General features: G+C 38.0%; 1 protein-coding gene across 5 annotated transcripts in view; it reads right to left on the reverse strand.

The window, feature by feature from the left end:
- The window catches only part of khdrbs2 (KH domain containing, RNA binding, signal transduction associated 2), a 92201-nt gene that overhangs the window by 1768 nt on the left and 77747 nt on the right, over positions 1-12686 (reverse strand). The window contains exons 9-12 of one of the 5 annotated variants that reach the window (XR_007451347.1): positions 10020-10103; positions 5929-5981; positions 2449-2542; positions 1336-1394 (exon numbers count right to left, since the gene is read on the reverse strand). Coding sequence is in view for 1 of the 5 variants with exons in the window: in XM_049601137.1 (XP_049457094.1) it covers positions 10009-10103 (95 nt within the window). In the remaining 4 variants the exon portion in view is untranslated. Of the gene's footprint in view, positions 1-1050; positions 1395-2448; positions 2543-5928; positions 5982-8990; positions 10104-12686 lie in introns of those variants that run through there. The other 4 variants (XR_007451344.1, XR_007451346.1, XR_007451345.1 and 1 more) reach the window with 4 other exon arrangements.

Below are 12686 nucleotides of genomic sequence, written 5' to 3' on the forward strand. Positions count from 1 at the left end.
TAGTGTAGTCTGATGGAGATTTGAGTGTCAAACTTAATTTCCTTCATTTCAGTGAATATTGATCTTCTCTTCCAAAAAAGAAACAAACAAAAAAAAAATTCTCTTGAAGTACAACCTTTTTTCTAATAATACATAGGCAAAGATTAACTGCATGTATGTTATTTTAATAGTCAGTAATAGGGCTTTCCCCTGATAGTTGACCAAACCTCAGTCAACCAGAAAGATTATTAGAAAGGCAAGATTTCACTGGTCACTAAGTCGCAGGAAAAAATAAATAAATCAAAACCTATATGACTAGACCATGTGGGAATTTAATTTGAATGGACAGACACAGGAAGTGGCCACGCTCAGCAGTCAGACAGGAGTCACGTTAATTTCCAGGGCTGGTACCTGCGTTTATTACACAGGCTGGTAAATAACATGTCGGGATCATTTTGAGAAGGTGAAGGACGAACCCAAGGTGATATGTAAACTCATCTTCATTGGTCGACTACAAACATGACGTATCATCTGAAACATGCGAGTAGCTACATGCCCATTAGCCACTTAGCACAATCATTACTTCTTTACTTCTCTGTAATGTAGCACAGTGTTAACAATGTTATTGATACTATTCTTTCTCACACCTTCAACTCAAATATTTGGTGTGTGTGTGTGTGTGTGTGTGTGTGTAATTTAATAAATTAATATATATATATATATATATATATATATATATATATATATATATATATATATATATATATATATATATATATATATATATATATATATAAAATATAAATTAACATGTGGGCGACTAGTCGACTAATGGCCCTAAATGACGACTGTTAGTTGACCAGGAATATTTTTGGTCGGGGCAGTTCTAGTCAGTAAGCAATGTGTTAATTTGTATCAGTGGGAAGAATGAACATGAAAGAATTGGTCCACTCTTGATTCAAAGCTCTGTTATTACGTCTACTTTTCTCTTTTTAGAGCGAGCCATGTGAAATTACTTTTCTGTGACTCACTTATTCTCTGACTGTTGTCTCTTGTCTCGTCTCTCCCGTGTGTTTGTATCCCACACACTGACTGACTCGAGTTACAATGTTTATCACCATGCACAGTTTTAATTGGCTGAATCACATCATGTGAGATGTCAAAGTTTAATAATTCTCAGTAATTTATAGGTGGATCCATCTATTAGTGACCTCGAGGGACATGGCAGGTTAACAGGGGGGATGCATTTTGGTCATTTTAATAACAAGAGGGATGGCATCCCTCATTATCCCCCCTCAAATCGCCCACTGACTAACAGCGAAAAATAAGAGCTGATACACACAATCACCTCCTTACCTGCGAGTCATTTGTCTTTGCCATCATATTTTCATGTTCCATCATCTCTCCTCGCATCTCTGCATACAATACATAAAAGTTAATACAACCAGAATTTATGTTTATTTTCCACAGGAAGAGATGCATAAGCAGAGAGTATTCACTAAATAAACTAATGTGTATTCTATTAAGAGTGTTGTGGCTGCATAAACAACGTTGCCAGAGGTGATAAACTTGGTAAACCAACAAAAACAAACAGCTGCCAGTTTTTTTATTGCGCCCGAGGCTGCAGCCCAGGACTGCCTAATGGACAAGAATCACAGTGGATCCATGTGTGGACTAATGGCAGAGAAATGTGAAGACAGCTGCAAAGTCTTTAAGCACCTCGGACTCTATTCTTTGTGGAAAACAAGAGAAAGGCACAATGAGTAATGGATCCCCTTTTTGTAATCTGAATGTGAGAGTTTTATCAGTGGCATTCACTTTAAGAAACGCATCAACATCCGCAGCAGGCTTTGGGATTTCGGCTCTTGGCTGGTTTTGAGCTGGCGGCGGGCTTGTTATGAAAATGGATCTGAGAGCGCTTCTGGCAAAGGCTGCACAACATCACTGGCATACACTGAGTTTCAAGCAACACTGATCACTTCCAACTCGTAGGTGCAAATAAACATGGGAGTTAGTTTTGAGAAAGGGTGGGGGGAACACTGAAAATAGGGAATTATAATTACAACTATTCACAATTATTCAATTACAGCTATTTAATCACCATCCTTTTAATTCTTGGCAGTTTTATAATATAGCAGTGGACTTGGATTGAATCACTGATGATCCTTAAATGACACGAATCTCTCCAATTCGCCGTCTGAGCTGCTTTGTTTTTCCTTGAATATGTTGTTTTCTTCATATTTGTTTATCAAATTGTTGATTTACAAAAAGCTACCTGAGAAAACTGCCCTGAAAAATATAGTACATGATAGTGTGACATTTCTCATGAAGCGCAAACTCTTTTTGCATCTTTGACTCAGCAATTATTCATGTAACCTTAACAAGTAATCTTTCACAACTCAGTACCAAGGCAAAATGCAGACAGCTTTATAGTTAGATGCTTTATGTAGAACAACTTGAAATACGCACCGAGCTGCTTTCCTGACTGATGAAGGGCCCGAACGTGTCTGATGGCTGAACACAATCTTCAGTCCTCTGGGAGCAGATTCCCGTGCCTTCTGCTCTGGAAAGAAGCACAAGTACAAGTAGAAAATGCTATTTTGCAGAAAGGCAAAGGGAGCATGATGTGAGTCGTGTTACAGAGCTGCAGAGTTAGGCTGTCTAGTAATTGTACCGTACAGCTGAACAGCACTCCAGCTGCCAGTGCGATCTCAGCATTACTGTGGAGGAAAAAAAAAAACCCTCAACCCACTATGTGTGTCTATTATTTTGGCCACCATGTTAAAGCAACTGGCCCATCATTATATAATAATATAAGGAAAAAGTCTGTTGGATATAAATGGGAGCTGCCATGCTTTCATCCCAGTTTAAAAGCACGATTTGTTTTATAAAGTTTGGAGAAAAGTGCTTTCATTATATCTGAAGTTTTGTGGATTCAGACAAAAACAGATTGTTCCTCCTGAACTTGTTCGTTAATTAAAATTCTGTTTCTTTTGCAGAAAGTAATCTCTTTTGTTTCCCAAGCTGAGAATAACTCCAAAGTACACACGCTTTCTCATGAGACACTTGGGACTGTAATGTGTTCATGTTTGCAGCTGACTATTGACTGACTCTTTGTTTTTTGTGAAGTATTTCTTGTCACTGAATGAAGTATTTCCAGTGAAACCTGCTCGAAAACAAAAAAGTTCCCAGCTCTTCATTTGCAAGGGGCCCTATGTGAAATTGAGAACACATGAGTCATTTGAGTTCGACACAGTTCTCAACATGGAGGTGGCTGAGTCAGTGGCTAACAGTTAACTCTAAACAGTGCTGAACAACCAGGCGGAATGGGGTAGTGGCGATGATGCCGTCCTGGTATCAACACTCTCCTACTTTAACCTAAATGACAACTTTCGAAATAACTTGTATAATAGGCCCCACAATGACAGAATTTACCTTAACAGTCGCTGTTTTAAACGCTACCATTATGAAACTGCTGCAGTTTGATTCCAAAACTACCTGATTATTTTTGTCACTTACATAGTGTGATGCATCTCTGGACATGCTGCAAAACTTCAGTTAAAAATCTAGTCCCAATTAAACACCCAGACCCTTTTTACTAGCTCGCTGTGGCTACACATATTGACAAATAAACACCTGTCTTAGACGCCTGGTCTGGTTGCCAAGCAGTTCATTTTTTTAATAGAAGTTCTTGGGATGTTGGCTACCTCAAATTATATGTCCATTCCTCGATTATCCTATAAGTTATTCATATTCCTTTAGTCCGTTGAGGGTCCTCAGATCAAGAGAATCAAAAGGGTTCTTCATAGAAATTAATCCAAGGTGTGAGTATTGTTTTAATGGGATGAAGTTGTGTTGTGTCAGTATGCTGGGTGCTGTAATCCTCGAGTGCTATAACACTCTCTTTCTTGTGAGGCCTAATTTTATACAAGTAATATTCATGCTGGTTTAAATAAACAATTTGATTGTATTTCCCATTTTTGCTGAGCAAACAGTTTTGTGTGAAAGGAGTTAAAGGCCTGTCCCATATAGAGGCCTGTCCCTAATGTAGGCCAGCTGATATCAGTGATTTAAGAAAATAAGAGCCCGGGCTATTGATTGAAGTTTTACGGTATGTCACATACAACATGTCACAAGCGTAGGATGCTACACCTACTAGCATACTAGGCTACGTTGTTATTTGAAGAAGTTAGTGTCAGTCACTTTAGGTGCCTCTTCAATATTTGTACAGTGTACAGATTTTTTTCACTTTTCATGCAATGTCACACCACTTCCTCCTTTGCTTCTGTAACAATTACTACAGCCTTACAATAAATGGATGTATTGGTTTTAATAAGCTGCTTGCACAGTCCACCTATTTGGTCATTTTTTCAGTGAGAGCAGGCTGTATAAAAAGTAACAGTCGTATGAGCACAGTGCAGAGTAGTGGCGACAAGCTATCCAGTGGGATACACATGCACAAGCATGCACGCGTGGCCGGACAGGTTCACTACAATAAACAACAGAATAGCTCAGACTATAACACATACAGAGGTAGCGTGACTTCATTCTCTGCTCAAGACGCCATGACTCCACTATATCTTTACATAGCAAACAGTGGTTTGTTGCTATATAAAGTTTATGAATGTCACATACAGCACCAAAAAAAAAAAAAAAAAAAACACGGATCAGAAGCTATTCAAGTTAAATAGTTTGGAAAGAAGTTACTTTAGCTTTTAGAGGTGCCTTGCCTGTCTCAGTCAATCCTATTAATATGCTTTGCAGCCATTGCTACAGCCCATTAAGAGCGACGAGTAAAAAATAAATTATCTTAGGGAAAAATCATAGCGTATTTGTGCGTGTAACAAATGAAAAATCGTGATTTATTGCTGCCTCGTAGGAGAAATCTATCTCTTAACAATTAAGCACCAATATAAACAACTATTGGTGCTGTATCTTGCTCTTCTGGGTCAGCTTTGTTCATAAATCTTGTCATGCATTAACAGCACAAGTGTGCAATTAAGGTGTTACGCCTTTGAATACATTTTCCAAAAGAATTGCACCTTTGGAACAATGTCAGAAGAGGAGCATGAATTATGAATAGACCAGCAGGTATGGTATCTGTCCTTTGGGATTAAGTGTATCCGTGTTTGCACAGCTATGAAACACAGGTTGGGGGGAAAAATACACGCAAATAGGATTTATAGCGGAAACAGCAGGAAGAAAAGATGCAAATAGGTGGTGCAGACGAAAGAAGAAAAACACATTTGTTTGACAGAAAAGAAGGTTTGTAATAATAGCTAATGTAGGTACAGTAAATATCATTAATGTTTACTAGCAGTTTGTTTTTCTACATTATGTGTGATTAATCTTAAAGTCCTCCACACTGCAACCCAGCCTCATATAGTCCCTACTCTCCTGTGTTAATCAGATGATTGATTACTTCTAAACGCACTGCAGTTTTAGTAAGATTTCCTTTCCTTTATCCCTTTTGTTTCCATTATTTTAATTGCATGTCTGTGCTTTATTATGTTTTTAATGAGATGTCAGAGTTATGAAAACTGCACACTGTAACACTTGTAGTTGATGTAAATGAGCTTTAATGGTGGATTCATGAGACTGTGCAGCGAGGTGGAAATTATATTTCACTCCTTTGACAGTGTGCACACAGTGAGACACAAGAAAGTATTACTCTTAATCACAAAACATAAAATGGACAAGTTCAGCTGTAAAGGAGGATTAGTAATAACACAAACTCATACTCATTAACACAAAGGAAGTTTCAGGCTGCTTTAAACTCTTAGCTGTGAGTCTTTGCTAATTGGTTGGAAAATGAAATCAATCAAGGAGGTGGAATGAGCCAAACTTGCTCATTTTCTGTTAATAATGTCTCATTTAAATGTTAAAAGTAAATGTGACATTATTAAGTGTGACAATGTAAGAACATCTCTGGTGAATGTTTCCACTCACCTGCTCCATTCGTCTCTGCTTTGACCAAATCACACAATAGTGTGTTTCTTTAACTACAGAGAAAACAAAACAACATGTCACTCCGATGTATCGTCAATAATAAACAACACTGACAGACTGCATGCAACACGTAGCACACAACAGTCATTACATTCCATCACTGTGAAAAAAGTAAACCAATTCAAGGTGTTATAAATATGAAATTTTATGAGAAGTTTTGAGCAAATTTTTGGCATTTATTTATATCACTGATGTGATGTTTAGTTTGCCGGACATTATTTTAGTGTCTTTTATTATTATTCCTTTTATCACAGTTTAGCTGAATTCCTTATGGGCTATTTAGTTAGCGACATGAAGGGATTTTATTTGGGGTTAAAAAGGGCAGGTTTACTTTTTTTTAGGTGGAAGTTAGCATTGTCCGATTAAATTAGCATTATTATTAGGGTTACCTGCTTAGTGTTTAGTCTTCCTTTCAGTCCCGTGATCTACACTCTTAATGAGAGCCAGGCTTCAGGTGTACTAATCACAGAAGAGAATTCAAATGGCTAAAATGGACTTCAGCTTTGATGTTTAAAGCACGGAAAGTTGCAGTGCATATATATATATATACAACTTTCTCAGGTTAAATGACAGAAATGCAGAAAGAGGTTAGCAGAGACATTGATGAGTCGCAGATAAAAGACACAGCACACTGAGTGCATACTATCAGAGGGTGAATACCAAGATCTAGTACATCCTGTATGGCCCATTATGCTCTTCACGAGCCAGCTTCAAACGCCGAGCGCATTATTATGATAATATATGAGGACTTCTTACCTCTTTTTACTCCATATCATTCTCAGAGTCAATCAGTGTCTGTTTAATGATGTAAAACGTCACAGAATGGATTAAGGAAAGAAATTTATTAGTTTCCAAATAAGAACGTGATCAAAGATTCAAGGACGATTGAGCAGGAATATAAATTATTTAACAAATGAGTCATTAGGGACCGGTTGGTGGGCTTTCTTTATGAAACGAGTTAGCTGTTACCTGCAAGCAGATGTTAATGTTAACAAACAAAGACCAATTTATAGCTCCATAGCCTCCTATTTAGAGAGTCTTACACACTGTGTTGAGGTTTATGTTGTTTTTATTAAATGCTTTATGTACAAATACAGATTACACACAGAACAAAGCACGCATTATAAATTACACACTGTACATTGCTGATTGCTTTCAACCCAAACAAAGAAAATTTTTGCACGATTACGATCTCACATCTTATATCATTTAAAGTCACAATATAACTTAGGCTAACTTTAGTCTGTGGTATCAACTCAGTTTTACCATGAAGTCATCAGAGGTTCATATAGCAGTCAGTTATGGGGAAACTCGAGGCTCGATTTAGATTTCTGAACATTAAACTTTATTTTTTATAAGAAATGTTCAGATCATTTAGTCACTTGGTGTTCAGGTCTTCAATCCTGGAAAAGTTTCCATTTGTTGCCTTTAATAAAGTGTATTAGGTCATTTGTGTTCAGAGCAGTTGGCATAAATCATGCAGCAAGTTAAAGTCACAATTGGAATTAAACAGGATGTGAAGCTTCTGCAGACCAAAACAGATCTGCAGATGCTCCGAGGGACAAATTATCAACCACGAAACTGCTCTTGATTTATCTTAACTAAGCAAAATAATGAATACATTTGCAGAAAACAATTTTGTCTTAAAGAAGTCAGTCTGAATCTCACAAGGTTAAATCTTCGCCATAAGTGTTAGTCTGGCAAAGATCCACTTAAACCAGTCAGCCCTCAGCCACACAAATCAGTGAACTGTGGAGAAAGGCGGTGCAGGTTGAAAAAAGCTCATTTTAAATTTTAAGTCACATTTGCTCTGCGGCTCTGGCTGGTTAAAGACTCATCCTGCCTGGAAAGTCATTTTGGGTGAACCACAATGAGCCAAGCCGTGTGTGCGCTATTTTCTTAAACTATGAAAGATAAGGGAAAAAAACCTGCCAATATGTTTTAAACAGCAATTAAAAAACCCAAGTTCATAAAAGTCATTTCTACCTGCTTTTCACCCTCACAAGGGCACACTCTAGGGCAGTGGTTCTCGAATGGTGTGCCGTGGCCATGGGATTTTGTGATAACCACACATTATTATTGCAATATTAAACTGGGCCTATACAAAAAGCCATGAGTTGATTTTTAATTGACTGTATGTATCAGTATGGTATGCGCACCAATTTTCTAATAAAGAGGCAAACTCTAATCTAAAGATATAATTTAATTTTTAAAAAACCTTCAAGGGGAACCTATTTTTTGACGTTTGCACGGGGGCATTATCAGTGTGTGACACATCACATTATCTTACATTGTCTTATTTTACCGTTTAAATGGATGGGTTATTGATGCTTTGATGTAATTTTGAATCATTTCATTTGTGAATATTTCATAAGTAGTAGTTGGTTGTCAATTGTATTTTGATATTAGTGAATAAACACTTATGTCGTGATTAGACGCACATTATGGAGGCTATTGTGCACAGAAATAAATACAGGTGTGCCTTAGGATTTTGGCATTCCCTTTGGTGTGCCTTGGCCACGAAAAGTTTGAAAACCACTGCTCTAGGGTGTTTGTCAAACTGCAGGGGCAACTCAAATGTAAGAAAAATTATAATTTTGCTTGTTTTGTGGGTCTTGTAGGTTCATCGTGAAAGACAGCTCTGCCCTACAAAGGCTAACTACAGGAACTACGCTAACACTAAAAGTGAAAAAAGTGGCTACACATTTGTTTGCCTGTCCAGTCAAATGTGTTATAGGTATACAGTAATGTATTTATTAAATAGGTATTTATAGAGTAATATTTTTGTCTAAAATCTAGGATCAGTGATGTAACCTATAATTCCCAAAATGCACTAAAATTGTCAGTTTCACTTTAAACAGATAATTAGGTAATGCAAGTTTTAGTGTCTTATCTTTTTAGATAAACTGTTTTTTTTTTCCAAGAGTCAAATTTGTATTTGTTTCATTTATAGATAACGGAGAACATTTTAAACAACCCTTAATTATCATTTTGTTCTCGTCTTTATCTTCATTTCATTGGATTTGACCTAAATTAAGATTACATAATCATCATTTTCATTGCTAATCTTGCTATGGTCATTGTCGTCATTGACATTCTCACAGTCACCATTAGCCTTAATACATTGTGGTTTTCCTTGGCATGACAGAATCCCAAATCTCTGGGAACCCAAGGCAGAGCGCTGTAACTCCAATTACTGCGGTTTACCTTGGATTTTAGTTGGATTTTGGAGTTACTGCAGTTTTTGAGTCCTATTTTCTCTACAACAGAACAAGAATGAACCAGGAAATTTGGCCACAAGACATAACAGATATCCAAATGTTTAATTTCAGTCATTACTCATTTCTGACCAACACTGTAGTTACTGTCATTAGCCTTTGTAGGACAGGACTGACATGGATGTCTCACAATATCCTGACAAAAAGAAAATCATGTCAGAATCACAATCTAACAACTGCAAAGATGTGCTCTGTGACGCTGACCCATAGGATCAAACGAATTAAAACTGTGAATGCCTGATCTGAGCATGTCGAAGGGCAAACATCTTGCTGCCGTTACAGCGCTTGGCTAGTAAGCTGTGATAATCATTGCATTAAAGACAATGAATGGAAACTAGTTTGTCAAAGTCTGATACATAATTTATATGAAAAATATCTATAGTTTAATGTCAAAAATCTGAAATAACTACTTTTTTTGTGGGGCGGCAGAGGGGGAATGAAAGGCATTTAAACAGCCAATTTTAAGAACAACCTTCCTGTACATGGATGAGCATGGGTGAAAGTCACTTTTCATTTCCTCTCTGTATTTTTCAAAAAAAAATGACTCTTTCCTGAATGAATAAAGCAATCTGAATACTGCAGTAATGTTAAGGTTTGTGGTTTTATGCGCTTTAATGGGGTTATTTTTTATTTCAATTTCTGAAAGAGACGGAACAAAAGAAGCAAACGTTACAACATTTTATGAGGAATTTAAAAAATATATAAAAAGTTTGAAATTGGAGGTCACATATCTGGAGCACCTTCAGTATCTACCATAGGGATGTTTTCTGTAGCCCCCTCTTGTCAGCCGTAAAACTGGGGCTTTGAGACTGGGACGGGTAGCGGCCCACTCCTCCTCTGCAAAGACAGTTAAAAAAAACACATTGTAGAAAGCTGCTGCGTCCCCTGTGCTATCACAAAGTCAAACTGTGAGCTTGGGTATCGTATACTTTCCCTCTCACAACCCATTTAACCAAAGACAAGAAAACTCAAGCGAGCAAATTCTATCCCAGCGACTATAGAGGTTTCTCTCCACAGAAAATGATTTTCATAAGCACTTTGCCCTCTGTTGGACCAGTACGGAGATGTGACTGTCAGCAGCTCTTTCCTTAGAGCCAAATTACATAAAGATAGCCACCTCTGCTGCATGGCACATTGCACTGCTTCCAAATAAGAAAGTGTTTATGGAGCAGAAAATCAAATCATTGCCCCCTTGGTTTTTGGTTTGGTCCGACCTCAACACCCCAGTGCACAGTTCATTGTGCTGAAAATGAATGAGCCTGCAAACCGGCTGTGGCAACCAGCTTATCGCCGCCGTCATGTGACAACATTGTAACTCCACTCATGGTGATTTTCAATGTTTTTGCTGCAACTGAAGCTTTAAATGTTTTAATCAATAGTCAGATGCAATTTGAATACCCTTTTTCTTTTGAAACCTAACACAGTCTTTGGAGGATTGAATAAAACTTCCAAAACAGTTGGTGTTTTTGGAGATACAAGATTGTGTTTACCTGACAGCAGTGTTGTGTGCACAGCAGAGGTTACTAAGCCAATAGTAACAGCTTTTCTGGAACAAGCCTACGAGGGCACATATCCAAAAGGCAAAACACTCCACCTTTACAACGGGCATCGGTTAGCCCCCTGAGCTTCCACTGGCACATTTACTGCTCTAGTCAAATGCAGCTCATGCAGGTCATGTGGTGCATGCAGGAGCAGCCCCCTGGGTGAGGACGATTAGAAGTGGGTTGGAACCACAAGGCTTTTCCTTTTGTTCCTCTGCTTCACAACATCTTTTAAATATCAGTGCAGCAGCAGCCAGGATTGTGCGGCCAAGACTTTTTTTCTGGTCAGGATTGAATTTAAATACAAGGATGTTTTTGTTTTTTTTCTAAAAAAAAAAAAAGTCTGCTTTTAAAATCATACACGCTACGAATGTGACTAATTACCTCCAGCGAAAGAGGCACATTACTGTTGCTTTTGTAAAAGTACTGGTTTAAAGTTTGGTACAAGGATGGCACTGGGAAATGTTTTAGGAGAGGAGTTGTTGCTACTACATATTGTACAACCAGTGCTGTCCTTTTCTAAGTAGTGTGTAGAGCTGCAACCAGCATTATTTTCATTTTTGGAAAAACCTGACAATTATCTCCTTGATTAATTTTGTGAAAACATTAAAATAAAGTTAAAAAATAAAATAAAATACTGTTTCCGAAAGCCAATGGCAAAACCTTCTGACCAACATTCAAAACCCCAAAGATGTTCAATTTATAAAAAGTGTTTTCAGACCAAAACGTTCTGGGGACTCCCTGAGAGGAAATGCCCTCTGGAGAGCTCCCCTAAGAACAGGCGATATAGTCTATAGTTTGGGGTGTTGGATGGGTCAAACAAAAGCAAGACTATGACCCAGGAGACCGGGGCCTGCGTGTCATGTGAAACCAGAAGTTAGCATTGAGCTATTTTAAGTTGCGTACACCCATAACGTCACACAATCACTTCATCACGTTGTCACATCACCATAATTCTTTTCCTATACCTGATCTAACTGGTAGGGCCACTAATTCATAAGATATCATACAAACTATGGCCTTCTGTGTGGAGTTTGCATGTTCTCCCCGTGTCAGCATAGGTTTTCTCCGGGTACTCCGGCTTCCTCCCACAGTACAAAGACATGTAGATTAATTGGTGACTCTAAATTTTACGACCGCGCGGACTCCGCTCCGTGCACCAGTGTACACAAAAGACTGCTCGGCATGTATTTTTCACATCGCGGGCATTTTTCACAGACATTTTTACAGGAAACTACAATGCGGAAGTGCGCTCAACTATGGAAGCCCGAATGACTGTGGACATTCCTCGCGGAGTCCATTCCGCTTATAATACGCCCGAGTCTGTGAGCACCTTTACTAAAGCATTAACTTCATTGTCAGTCCATTTGTTCATGTTTTCTCCCATTTTTTTTTCCTGTCACAAACAAACAGTTGTTTGTGTTTTGCGTTTTTAAAAAATGGTGTTTGCTGGTGCTGCATTGGCTTGTGTTTGACCAATCATCGAACACTTGGGTCAATCACAGTTGCACATGTGCTGGGAGTGTACCTACTCTGAAAAAACTCCCTCAAAATGGCGCTCTACAATAATTCATAGTTCTTGCGGAGCAGAAACAAGAGAAAAGGGGGTTCTCTGGTCCAAAAATGACTAATGATGTAAAACAAAGAAAATCTGCTACTCTCACAATTAAGAAATTGTAATCAGAGAATATTTGGCATTTTTGCTTGTAAGACTTAAAATGGTGAATTGGTTATCCAGCTGCCAAATACTTTTCTGCTACGATAGACAACTGACAGTGTGAGCAGGTAGAGAGAGGGTGGACGACAAATGAAAAAGAGTGCGACTCATGTTTGGATCAGTGTTCAGGTCACAAAAACAATGTTCTGCTAAACAGAAAAT

This window comes from Epinephelus fuscoguttatus, linkage group LG16 (genome assembly GCF_011397635.1).
Source record: "Epinephelus fuscoguttatus linkage group LG16, E.fuscoguttatus.final_Chr_v1".
In the NCBI taxonomy this organism is placed as follows: domain Eukaryota; kingdom Metazoa; phylum Chordata; class Actinopteri; order Perciformes; family Serranidae; genus Epinephelus; species Epinephelus fuscoguttatus.